We start from the raw sequence: 13,118 nt of genomic DNA, 5'->3' as shown, positions 1-13,118 counted from the left end.
CACGGGTAACGTAGAGAGCAAATTCAAGGTGCACCTTTTTCACATGCGACGAGAAATGTTTGCACAAGTTCCATGTAAAGGTGAAGGTGGCGTGGGTGAAGCTGATTTCAAGTGTTCTGCCTGGTGTGGCCCACCTATTGCTAAAAAAATTTATGCTATAGTATATATATCTTCTTTCTTTTGTTGAATATCCTTTAATAAAGTGGACACATTGACTAGTTGGTTGAACACCTTGAATTGGGGAACAGTGTGAAAGACAAGGACGCAGAAGAGGCATATAACAACCACACGTAGTGATGACTAACAACAGTTGTTAGCGCTACGTGTGGTGGTTATGTGCCACTTCTGCGTCTTCGCCTTTCATGCTGCTCACTCATTCACAGATAACCTTATTCTCAGTGTATTTTACACATTTCAATGAAAAATAAACACTTCCTTCGGGTATTTGTATGTCTTGTCCATAAAGGGTTAATAATAGCAAGTTGCTGACACTTGTGTTTCATGGCACGATTTCTCTCTCTTCTGACAGGCCGAGGGCATCAAGTGGTGCGTGGTGGGCGACGAGAACTACGGTGAGGGCAGCAGCAGAGAGCACGCAGCGCTCGAGCCGAGGCATCTAGGAGGCCACGCCATCATCGTCAAGAGCTTTGCTCGTATCCATGGTACGTTTTCATTTTGGGCTTGACGTGTTCTGTGGCTGTGAGGATTTGGATTGCAGCTGGGGTACTAGGTATTCAGTTGTACCTTTCGCGTTGTTCGAGTTGTTTCGAGCAAACCACAGCATTTTGCGCGAACTGCTTAGTGCATGCATTGCGCATGTGTGGATGGGCTTTTCACAATATGCGCTGCACGTTTGAAACAAGTAGAGGGAGCCACTTGGGAAGCTGAGAATGGTTTGTGCAACACTTCACTGTGCTTGCTTTTAAATTGGAATGAGTGCAGTGACAGCTGCTATAGGGGCTCTAAATATACATTATTTGACAGATGATTACCTCACGAAGCTCACCAGCACCTTAATAAATAACTGCTTTGTTGTCTACACGGCCTGTAAATCTAATCCACCATCATTGTAGTACTTTCTGGAAAAATCAAGTCGGTCTGCTTCTGCACTGCTGTCATTGTTGCTTAGCTTGGATGACTCATCTCTGGCAAAATCTCTTGTTCAGGTAATGTGGGGAACCCGCGGCAGTTCCAACGGTGACCCAGCGTTTATCCTTTGCATGCGTTTTTTAACATTGCATACAGCTAATGCATACAGCCAAGCAGTGTAAGATGCAACCCTTAAACAAGTGGTTCAGTGTCTGTCTCAATCTGTCGAGAAAGGCCACCAGCATGGGCATGCTCATCGTGTTGTTTCTCCTTGCAGAGACGAACCTCAAGAAGCAGGGACTGCTCCCGCTGACCTTCCAAAATCCTGCCGACTACGACAAGATCAAGTCGGATGACAAGATCTCGCTCCTCGGCCTTAAGGACCTCGCACCTGGCAAGGTAGGCACCGAGTCCGGCACTTGACCGTGGCATTGGTTGTAGACCTTGGAGGAAATGGCGGCTTGTACTGGTGCTGTGCACATATACTAAATACTACAGCGGCAGGATTCTGTTCAAGCCAGTTACTGCTTTTGGAGACAGCCTTGAATCCCTCCTACATTCCCATGTGTGCTGAGCTTGAATGCAATGCTATAGACAGCATAGAGTTTTCTATAGAAAGCATTAGAAAAACATTTTGGCTTCAATGTCTACAGGAGGTGCAAACATGGCAATTCATTCTGCGTGGGAATGCTGCTTAGTACTACAGCAAAACTTTGTGACTGTGTGTCTGGAAGTCTTCGCTTGACTCCGGCACTTGTCGTCCGGTGGTTTGTGGATCACTATTTATTACTTGGAACTCGGTTTCTTAAAAGTCTTTTCCTCTTTCTCTTTGTCACGTACAGCCCGTCAAGTGTGAGATCAAGCACAAGGATGGCTCTAAGGACACCATCACGTTGAACCACACCATGAACGCGACGCAGCTGGAGTGGTTCCGTGCCGGCAGTGCACTCAACCGCATGGCCGAAGTCAAGTAGCGCGACAACAGCACAAGGCAACATCGTGTACAGAAGCCAAGCACAGTCTTCCCAAGTCGGCAAAAAGAAAAAAAAGTGCGGGAGTCTACAGTTTCTTTTCCCATCAACACCACCAGCACGACTCTCCAGTCTCGCTCGCCTTGCCACCGTCTCAACGTAGCATCGTTTCCTTGCAGAATCTGCAGCATAGAATCGCACTGCCATGTGTGTGTGTGTGATCAGCTGGACATTTCCCCTTCATCTTCTTGCTTGTTAGAGGAAGAACTGCGTACAATGTTTATTTGTTTTTTTTTAATGTCTAGTGCATGAGGGCACACCTAGGAAGAGGTAGGTAGAGGTAGACAAAATAAATAAAAAAGGCACTCCCTCAAAGGTGTGTGTTTCTGGTGATGCCGATTGCATGGATGACTGTGGCATTATGTCCCCTGCAAGTTTTTTCTTGCTCATGCAACATGACATCAAGTACAATGCTTATACTGTAATATGCAGTTAAGCTGTCATATAACAAACTTCAGTATAACGAAATTCTCAATATAATGAACTACTCAACTTTTCATAACCTCTTGTCCATAGAGCGCCATGTATTTAGAACCTCAGTACAATGAAGTGTGTTCGTATGTGATTTCAGTATAATGAAATTTTGCCTCCACCGCAAAGAAATGTCACGACAATAAATGGAAACTTCCGCAGACGCAGATGGTCAAATAGTTCAATTACAAGCAGCTGCTTGCGAACGCAGCTCAAATGGCGGGAGGCACATCTAGAGTGACCGCCGAAGTGGAGCCGCATCATGTTCCATGTCAAGTCCAAGTGCGATAAGAGCCTATCGCGTCCCGTGCACTTTGTGCTTTAGGTGTGAGTGAAAGTGTGCGAGGGTGAGACAAGAAAGATGGTGGCTGCACAAGTGGCGCCTTCCCGCACGAGCAAATGGAAAGAGGGGGAAGGGGAGCGAGCTCACAGTAACGCAATCAAGTGTGTGTGAGGAGGGGGAGGGGGGTTGTAAGTTGGTGCGTGTCACGATTTCTGGCGCGCGTCATGGCCGTGGCGGCACATGGCTGTGAGCACGCCTGAGCACGTACACAGCCGCACACCCTGCTTTAGAGGCCCAAAAGCCCATCGCTGCCCTAAACCCCATCCGTATCTAGTGAGACATGCCCGTAAGATGCATACTCCTGTTTCAGTTCTTTCAACCTTAGGCGAGCGCTCATTTTATTTTAATCATACACAGAAAGCGTGGAGACTTCTGTATGCAGTTGATGTTGCATAATAGACTCAGTTTGCTCGCTCAACAAAGCCTTACCAAATCATACAAAAATTAATGCACGCTAGTACTACCCGCCATTCCTGTGGTGGTTGAAGAAACCTAGCCATTTTAGTAGGAGACTATGTGCTCGTGTCGTTAACTTGGGTGCAACAGGGTTCAATGCACTCATCTTCACCTGGCACTTTCAACACTTATGTTAGTCTGTCTGAAAGCCACTATTTGTACTGCTTCTCTGGAGTGCCCAGGACGTGCCTTGCAAAATAATTTTTGCACTGACTCGTGTACAGACAAAAAATGGGGGTTGAAGGACAGGAAGTGCACGAGTGCTTCGTTGTGCCCTGTGTGCCCCTTTTTTTGTGCATGTCTGTCGGCGACAAAAATTACTTGGCAAGGTGTAACCAACACACCCAAATTGCCACTCTTGACAGGATATACCATCACACTCTCTGCGCCTTCACAAAATAGCCATTGTGTTTATAGTAGCACAGTAGGCATTGGTGATTCTTGCCACAGATGAGAATGTACTACTGTAGCAAAGGGTAAAATGTGTGTATTTGTGATTTCACAACGTGGGTGCACCTGAATCCTGGCCTGCTTTTATAAATTCTTTCCAGATCAGAGACCACAGGTAAACCCAGACTGGGAAGACGGTGGTGAATAATTTATTAAATTGAGAGGGAAGCTTAGCTTTGCCCTAGAAGGAGGGATTAGAAATTCTTCATCAAGGAACTCTTCACATAACTATTATGTCCAATAATCCCACTTGATCATATAAGGTCCCTATAATAACACGATTTCATGTGTTCATATGAGGCTATCTTATATTGAGGGTTTTGAGGCATATGGCATTTTAAAAGGGTTATCATAGATAACATTAATATCGAGGCTCCATGAATGTACTTGCTCTGTGATGTGACGGGGTGAGCTGGCTCGTCAAAAACGCTGAATGCCTAACACCCTTTGGGAACACTCCGACTACTTTTCAATAAAAGACATCTCTTGCTCCTCATTTTCTGCATTTGTGGGAGCAAGGCTTTAGCCATTTGATATAGCCCTTTGACGTTTTCCACAGGGCCATTTCGTGCATGCAGTTACCTGGAATAAACCACTTCAGGAAACTGCCTCAGTTAATGATGCATTAGTGGCAAAAGAGATCTCAGTGGAGTAGCCCCCCACCTCCTGATGTGCTGTTGCCCAAGTTTGACTTCACCAACAGAATTTTCATTCCTGTTCTGAGACTCCACATCAGAATTCACATTATGGGTAAATGAACTGTCACAATCCTGGTAACGACAATGTAAAAAATTGGCATAGTTTGTGCGGCACCATTAACATATGGCGTTAAATTAGACAAACAAATGTACTGTGCTCACGCAATGAAACGCATCAATTTAGGGCTAAGTAATGCACATACTTTCGGTTCCACCGGCTGCAGTTCATGTCACATCGACCTAATTTTAGCGCGTACACTTACATCCAAGTCCTCGTCAGCTTTTGTAACCAAATTCCTTGCCACATGACATGGTGCTCTCGCGTACTTTGCACGTATGCAGGGTTCTACTAAATGATCCGTGTCGCATTTCATTTCGTGAGCACTGTACATTTTCACATGTCACATGTCGAGAAATCTATAAATGAATTAGTGCGTATTCTGTAAAGCGTACGTGGAGGATTTACTGGATGCTTCCAGATGTTCAACTGCCCACAGTTCTCTCTTAGGTACTTCACCGACACCTAATTTCCATTCTTTTGTTGGACTCTGCACCAGAATTTTTGCAGACTGGTAACTGTTCTGCCACCGTATTCCACCCTCCAAATGCCTAAATGCAAATGTTGAGAATACTTCAAGGACATATAGTGACATGTTGGTGAAGATTAGTGACCGAGTAGTATGGTAAGCTCATGCTGCCTGCATAAATGGCATTTGGTGATGTATTATCTTTCACCATAGGCTATGCTGTCCACCTCCCATAATTAGGGGCAAGGTCGTGAAATTTCAATGCCGCATCTCTCAAGTAGGACAACATATCCACTTATGCCGCGTCGATGTGAGAACGACTGGAGCGACACCGACAATACTTTCATTGCTTTCATCACGCTCTTTGCCTTAGTCATGTCAAACGCTTGAATAACTGTCGAGAAGGACAAAACGGCGGCTCCAACCGAGTGACAGACTCCGATCTTGAAGGCCGTGCTTTTGTTGTACTGCGGGTGGTCAAGCGCAGACCGATGACGTCATGGTAACCGTGTTTGGGACATCGCTTGTTTCAGAAGTACAGTGAGCTAGAATATCAGACGCATGGAGGGCACTATGATCCACTATAGGCCTCCGTGATAAGAAGTGAGCGAGTAGGCCGCTACTAGTAGTCGCAGGGCACAGCCGATCCAGATACCAAGCTGATCACGTGGGTGCCACTGCCGGTTGCATGGCCGCTTGTTTAGGTTGTTGCTGTGCTTGTTGGAACCAATGGTTTCGCGCGAATAGCTCGTTCTGAATGTTTTTCCTTGCATTTGTGAGTTCGTGGCCGCTGTCACCACACGAGAGCGTTACCGAAACTACCCGAGTGCACTTTTCAGGCGGTGCCAGTCCTGGAGAACTGCGTGACCTACGGGCTTTTGGCAGCAGCTGACTGACAGGTTGGTTTGGTTTGACCAATATAGTGAGAAACTCTATTGGTTTGACCCCCCTCCCTTCACTCTGTATTTTTGAGCAGGAGAGATTGTCGACTCTTTCAAGCGCGCGGGAAGCATATCACGCTTTAAATTCCTATTTGGAACGTATTCTGAAACGCCTAATTTAACGTCACTGGCTGTGCCATAAAGTTATTCGGCATGTTTGTAATTTCGCGCATAATTCATGCACTGTTTCGAGTTTGCTGCGAAACGCGTAGCTGTACAGGCAGCTCACGTCGCAATCTTTAAACCCTGCACAGGAGCTTTACCGCACTTGGCCAAAAATTTCTCGGAGCGATCTCGTAGAGCACTCAAATCGTGATACAGCACTGCCTAGCGATTTAGCGCGCGACGGCGACAAGTCAAACCCCACGCTCAAAGAAATGTCCCAACTAAAGTGCACTTTAGTCCCAACCGAGCATGTCCGACGTCCGAGCCACGGTTCTCCAGTGTTGTCGGCATGAGGGCAGCGAGTACGCACCAAAGCTGGCGTGTGACGCAAGCTCTGATAAATTATGTTGATCTATTTCGCTGTACTAAGCAACAAAGGTGTTTCTGAAGGTCTTGCAGTATGTTTCTTTTTTTTTCTTGCGCGTATCAAAATTCGGTCGTTTGCTCGTTCCGACCGCGAAGTGTGGCAAACTTGCGGTGCCCGCGAATTTTGTACCCGGCCCATGCCCGGCTGCGCACGCTGAACCGCGGCTGTCTGCTACGCGAACCTTTGTTTTTCCCTGCACCGAAAGGTTCCTGTGCGACCAACGGAGCGGCGAAGGAAACTGGTACCCTTCATGCTAATTCCAATTTTAAGCAGAAGGCAGGTACTGTCCCGTAAGCGCTGTGTTCGGCGCGAGTCCGAACGAAGCTAGCAGCCGACGAGAGCGAATCTTCCACGGCGGTAAGTGAAAGCGGCACAAACGCCTCAGCGCAGTGCGACTGCATACGCTTTCATTGCCTTTTGCAGATGAAACTCGTGAAGAGGCTTATCTAAACTATTAAATGGTTGACACACAGAGTGTGCTTTAGGACCCTTATTTAGTCTGTCTTTTTCTCTCATTCTAGACCGTCATGAAGCGAAAGTCGTGCCCCTACGGCCCGACCAACGACTACGTCCTAAGCAGCCCCATTGGCCACCTTGCCGTGAAGAGCTGCCCGCACGGTCTGCACAGCTTGCATCAGCTGGATGACGAAGCACTTTTCTCCCCGGACCCGAGGTACCCCATTTAGCCAGTCATCATCGTTTCTTTGACATTTCTCATCGAAGGATGCATACAAGGATTGCATAGTTGAACAGATATGAGGATATTGCATACTGTAACCGGTTGCAATCGTGTGGGTCGGGCATGGATAGTGCAGAAATTTAGGGCTGTTGTTTGGTCTGAATTACTTCAAATGCACTTTTACATTATTCAAGAATGAACACTTTCTTGTACACCATAGTGTCACTGAGAAAAATGCCACGTAATTTAAAGTTGTGCCCTCACACTGTCCGGTGTTTCTATGTTGTAAGTAGTGACGCATACAACTGCATGTTGAAATAAGCACTCAGAGCACAAAGAAGACCAGCATGCTCGTGTTGTGTGTTCTCATTTGCTTAGTTTGAGAGCAGTCAAAGATCTTGTATTCTTTGAACTTTTCAGGCAATATTCATGTTGCTCTGTCATTATTTACGCAGTTGAGTGGCTGCTTTACTACAATTGCAAACAAGTTTAGGATCATCGGTGAACTATGGAAAATTACTTGATTGTGGCCTTCATTGCCAGATATTGAAATTCTGATGTTTGATTTTATGCTAGCATTGACTCGCAAGTCAGCTTTTGTCTTTCATCATTCTACCCTAACAACATTATAAATTTTTGGTTTTGCTTCTTCAAATGAGGAGCAACATATGACAGTAGATGGCAAGTCCATGCTACATACCAATTTCTTTCCAACTTTTGCACTGATACCCATCGTAGGTTCTTTGGTGGGTAAAAATGATGCTGTTGTAGTATGGCAATGTTTGCAGCCGAAATCACTCATCCAGGTTGGTGTACATTGACTTGAAATTCTGTAGCAGGCATTGAACATTGACGAGACCACCCATCAAGACTGGTGCATGGGTGTCCAAAAGGCTTGCACAAAGTAATCACATCATCATCATAAGGGCATCACAACCTTACTACAAAATATATAATTGATTAATAAGGTGCTGCAGCATTATTGCTTGTTGCCTTTGTCTTTTCTGCGCCTTTCCTCGTCTCCTCCACTGTTGAGGCCCACGAGCATTGTGCCCCTTTTGGAGGCAATTTCCGGCCTTTCTCATGTCAAATAGTTTATGAATCACACTGTCTCCATACTGTGGATCTAGTGCTGTGATGTTTTTATATGCTGGTTGCCTTCCAACAGTAACTGCTAGCAGAGATGATTGAACTAACAGCGCATAGGTAGAACTTAGACAAAAAAAAAAAGAAGGGATGAAAACATAGTGGTTACTTTCATGATTTCTCTCTTTTGTCCAGGCGTGCATTTAGTTGTGGTTAGTTTAATAACATCCAGCCTATTAGTCCAAACTTTCACCTGACTAAACAATGATTGTTCTTTTTTTTTTGACAGCATTGAGGTGAAGTTGCTGAGCCAGGAGTTTGAGGACAATGGCTACACGTACCAACCTGTGCTAAGCTGCTTGTCTTGGCTTGATGCCTACTTCAAGAGCCCATGCCAAGAGCAGAGGCCACTGCCTGCCATCTGTGGACCAACTGTTTTTCCTAGAGGTCTGCTGCACTTCTATGTCAGAGGCTTTCTAATTTGTTATTCAGGGTGACATGTTGATGTGCTGCTTGTAATAGACCCGTTTCATAAATGGAAAGGGATTTTTTTTTTGTAATGCATCATGCCCAAGACTTGGCGGTCTGCATATTGTTTGCCTAGCCTATACGTTTGTTGCTAGTGTGAATTTTTCATACACTGTGTACGTAGAGTGCATAAAATTGCTTTACATGCTGCTGGCAGCATGTGGTAACTCTTAACTGCCATTTTAATTATAGATATTGCTGTAATATTCTAGGCACCAAGCTGCACGAAAAAAAAAAAGATTTGAAATGGGTCTATTCTGCTGCACTTAAAGCAGTATGTCAGCTTTTACTCTCCAGCATGAACGAAAAGGTTACATATGAGTGCTGCCTGCTTTGTTGCCCGCAGATGGTTAACATCAGTGCTTCATCTTACCAGAAATAAGCGTGGCGAACGATAATCGACTGACTGGAGGTAGATTCACAACACTAGCTTCACAACAAAGGTACATACGAAACCCACATGGGTCCTTCAGGGAAAAAGAAAAAGCTTTGTCCTGGTTCAGTGTTCAAACACATCACCAGTGCGTTGTTGGAGCAGTCGCTCTACAAACTGAGCCAACCAGGCAGCTAGCAATTGACAGTGTGAGGGCAGAGTAATGACGGCACTTTTCTCTTACTGCAAACGTCAGTTGAGCGCTGCTAGAAAGTGCGGCGAACATCACAAGTCATATGAATGTTTTGAGCTGTAGTGCACATCTTGCCTCACATCAAGGAGCCAAGAAAGAACAGAAATAGGCACTGGATGCGTGCTCACTGATCGGTCCCATAGTCGATATGCCGGTCATTCTTTTCTATCGTGTGCTACAGAAGTATCGCTACAACACTGAGGCTTGCGACCCAAGAGCTTGGAAGTCCTGACCTCACTTCAGCCTCCAATCGAATTTCACAACTTCACTATTCACTTCACCTCAACTTCCAGCAACCTCACGTGGACTTCACCTCGTCCTCATTAATGAGTGTGTGGTCGGACCATAACGCTCGACATTATTTCACGAGTTGGAGGAGGCTCTGTTTTCAATGTAGATCTCAATGTAGATAACAACATGCCGTGGTGGCTTGGTTGCGGTTTTCTGATGCTGAGTGCGAATGGCCACAGCAGCCACATTGCAATAAGGATGAAATGCAAAAGAAACTCGTGTACTTCAACTCAGGTGCGCATCAAGGAACCTCAGGTTGTTGAAATTCATTGTAGTTAAAGGGGCATTGCAACATTGCAAGCGCCTTTCAAGTATTTTTTCAGTGAATGGCAATAGTGGTTCTGTGAACGCAAAGTGTAAACGGGAATGAAAATGATGAGGTGAGCAAGTTTGTAGGTTAGCATCATAGAAAGCAAAAACGGCACAATACGGAGAGTAGATGAAATGGGACAAAATATTCTTTGTAGGTGGTGTGATGAATAGTTTGTTTTCACATTGTAAACATGAATGCCTGACACCTACTTCAATATCCCCGACACATTGCCCGTGGCAGACGTCGGCTATCCCCTTTTCTAGCAAAATGTTGACTTCAAGAATTACGCTGCTACTGAATCTATCTTGGGAAGGGCTGATGATCATGAAATTTTCCTAATAGCCCTTAAATCTTGTCTTGGCAGACAATGAATGCACCCGGTGTTTAGCATGTGCGTGGCAAATCCCAGCACATTGCCTCCTAGATTTTCAGCGCTGCACCAACTGTTTGAGTTCATGCTAAACAGCTGCGCTGGCTTTCAGTGTTCTGCATAATGTTTTGCGAGCAATAATGGTGGTGCTTTTTATCAGTATTTAGTGAGAAAAATGCTATTTTTGCAAGCTGTTTGTGATGCACTGATTTGTATTTCACACTTAATATTTTGCACTGAGAATACACTATCTGAAAGTGCGCTTTTTATACGATCCAAATTTTGTTGCAGTTAGCTTTTCAAGGCACACGTTGCCTGCAACTTGCAGGCCGACGCTTATTTATTCATATTCGCTTCTCAGTGTTCATTCTGAAAAGCATTGAATTTCATGGCAATCTCAATCTGGTGGCAAGAATTTAAAAAGCATGCCTGTTCTTGTTCACACATTTCAATTCTTCATGTTCAGGTTATGGACTTCTTTACCTTTTACACCAATACAATGTGCACTCTCACTTTCCTTTACGAGAAAGAAATAGGGCGTGGCCGGTGACTCATGACATTTAACGTATTTATGTTAAAATGTGTTTATCCACTCCAGCTTAAGGTCTCATCAGACACGTAGCAGTTACCTGAAAATAAATAAATATTACGGTGACTATGTGCCCATGCCACTTCGCCGTCTTTGCAGGCTCATTTTGGGCCTCGGTGTGGCAGACATTGTCCGAGAAGGTCGGTCCAGGGACGACGGTGAGCTACGGCGAGTTGGCAAGGCTCTGCAATAACCCCCGGGCTTCCCAGGCCGTTGGCTCGGCCATGCGGAACAACCCGCTCCAGCTCTTAGTGCCGTGTCACCGTGTTGTGCGGCACGACGGCACCCTGGGACATTACGCCGGAGGGAAGCGAGACAATGTGAAACAGTGGCTCCTTAATCACGAGGGCATTTGCTACTAAATTGCTGCGAGGAAATTGCAAAGAAGTCGCGCGAGACCTGTGATAAAGCTTGCTGTTGGTGGGCTACCAACTGGCCCTCGCCATAGGAGTGGCCAGTCTTGCACCATGGTCACATAACAGGCTCTCCTAAAAGGCTCTCCTGCAGAACAGCCAGCTTGAGTTGTAAGCAATGAACATGGCCAGTTTAGTCATGCCTCTTTGTAGTGACTTAACAATGTCACCTAGCCTGTTGGCCGTCAATATTGCTGGCTAGTTGCACCAAGTTTGTAAATGGGCTGCAGTTTACCAGATGCAGAATACTGTTTAGATGACCAAAAAGTAGTCATGAGCTGGCCTCTTGGCTATTAAAGTTAGAACTTCTGCAGGTTATGCTGACAATGTAAAGTGAAGACAATATTAAAAAGGCTGAAAGATTCTGCGTCCTGTAAGTGGCCATGAAATTGGGCGTCACATTTGCAGAGTAGTCAATTTTGCTACTTTGTAGCGACTTCAATTGATCAACTCATCTTGCCAGTTGGTTGTCTACATCAACGGCTAGTTGCAGCAAGCTTGTAAACAAAGCTAAAGTTGTTTGAATTCACTAAATGTCGCAAGAACACTGCACATGGCTAAGCAGTCGTGAGTCAGCACCTTTACTCGAATGTTCCAACTTCTGCAGGCTCTGCATTCCAAATGAATTGAAGGCACTAGCAGAGTCTCTTACTACTAAATGTGCTGAAATCTTGTAAAGCAGCTGGTGTCCAATTTCATTTTGAAGTTCCTTTGCTTGTTCATGGTCTGAAATGTCTTTGGGTTGTGCGCTTTGACAAATTGGCTTATCGAAGTAGAGTAAAACAGTTCCTTGAAGCACTTGCAATTAGCTTCATGCAAACAGTTATGACACAGGAACATTTACCATTGTTAAATCTGGTAAACACCAGATTTAACAATGGTGAATTATAAGGTTGATATTCTTGCACTTTTGTTGGCAGTGATGCTCAACATTGTGATTTTTTTTAAGAAGGCACTCATAATTTCCTTCATGCGTATAGTTAGCACAGAGTTGAATGGCTAAACACTAGCGTTTCTACTAGCATGGAACACGACGTTATAGCCTTTCACCATTTTTACTGCGTTTTTACTGTAACACCTTGCATTGCACTTTCTTGGTAAGAATTTGAAGGAAAGATTTTGCGAAGGCACTTCCTCTAGTGAACTGCTCTGTGTGAAACTTTGATGATGGAGCGGATTGTTGCTTTGTGCTACCAGTTTGAAAGGTATTGATCGAGATATTAGGAGAAACTGCAGATCAAGTTTGCTTGTTACTGAGTTGTAAGGAACATTGACGAAGGAGTGCATGAGCAATTGGTTGCTGGAGCCTGCAACCTTGATGTGGACACCTTGCCTATTGTCTGATTATGTATTTGATGTTTGGCTGCTTATGTAATACAAATAGAGGAATGCATCGCTATGGAGAGGTTTGTCCAATTGTAAGGCGTCTTGTGACGTCTACAATTGCTATTGGTCATGTGATATGTTGCTGCAATAAAATATTGCCTGCAAGCTGTCGGCAAACCTCCGAGATTCATGTTGCCTGTGCTTTGCCTGTTATTGATGTTGAACTGTGAAACAGAGTGAACATTCTTCACAAAGTTTCTATTACAAAAGTTTGTAAATGGTTTTCAGCATCCACACTGCATAAAAAGTCCTGTGCATAGCCCAGCTATGACATCTTCTTGCTTGTATTTACAAATTAG

General features: G+C 44.9%; 2 protein-coding genes and 1 long non-coding RNA gene across 4 annotated transcripts in view; 2 read left to right on the top strand and 1 right to left on the bottom strand.

Moving 5' to 3' along the window:
- Positions 1 to 2,435, top strand: part of LOC135898630 (probable aconitate hydratase, mitochondrial) — a 33,127-nt gene extending 30,692 nt beyond the window's left edge. Inside the window, exons 18-20 of the mRNA XM_065427682.2 lie at positions 530 to 662; positions 1,367 to 1,488; positions 1,932 to 2,435. Of these exons, the coding sequence (XP_065283754.1) occupies positions 530 to 662; positions 1,367 to 1,488; positions 1,932 to 2,063 (387 nt within the window). The 3' untranslated portion in view covers positions 2,064 to 2,435. The remainder of the gene's footprint in view (positions 1 to 529; positions 663 to 1,366; positions 1,489 to 1,931) is intronic.
- LOC135898634 (uncharacterized) overlaps positions 1 to 13,118 on the bottom strand; it is a 206,154-nt gene that overhangs the window by 100,037 nt on the left and 92,999 nt on the right. The gene's annotated exons all lie outside the window — the stretch shown is intronic.
- On the top strand, positions 5,696 to 12,945 carry agt (O-6-alkylguanine-DNA alkyltransferase). 2 transcript variants are annotated; one of them, XM_065427687.2, is made up of 4 exons: positions 5,696 to 5,964; positions 7,060 to 7,211; positions 8,593 to 8,750; positions 11,120 to 12,945. In XM_065427687.2, exons 2-4 carry the CDS (start codon positions 7,066 to 7,068, stop codon positions 11,380 to 11,382), a joined length of 567 nt encoding a protein of 188 aa, XP_065283759.1. In that variant the 5' UTR covers positions 5,696 to 5,964; positions 7,060 to 7,065; the 3' UTR covers positions 11,383 to 12,945. The 2 variants fall into 2 exon arrangements, with proteins under 2 accessions (XP_065283759.1, XP_065283760.1); XM_065427688.2 differs by lacking the exon at positions 5,696 to 5,964 and adding an exon at positions 6,696 to 6,895.

Source organism: Dermacentor albipictus, chromosome 8 (assembly GCF_038994185.2).
Source record: "Dermacentor albipictus isolate Rhodes 1998 colony chromosome 8, USDA_Dalb.pri_finalv2, whole genome shotgun sequence".
NCBI lineage: Eukaryota > Metazoa > Arthropoda > Arachnida > Ixodida > Ixodidae > Dermacentor > Dermacentor albipictus.
The sequence above is the reverse complement of the archived record's forward strand: the minus strand, read 5'-3'. Positions and strand labels throughout refer to the sequence as shown.

What these genes read in the sequence shown, in the direction of transcription:
- agt (XM_065427687.2), top strand. Translation starts at nt 7,066, where the DNA reads ATGAAGCGAAAGTCGTGCCCCTACGGCCCGACCAACGACTACGTCCTA. An exon ending in CTTTTCTCCCCGGACCCGAG is followed by an intron (nt 7,212 to 8,592) that starts GTACCCCATTTA and finishes TTTTTTTGACAG; the next exon opens with CATTGAGGTGAAGTTGCTGA. An exon ending in ACCAACTGTTTTTCCTAGAG is followed by an intron (nt 8,751 to 11,119) that starts GTCTGCTGCACT and finishes CCGTCTTTGCAG; the next exon opens with GCTCATTTTGGGCCTCGGTG.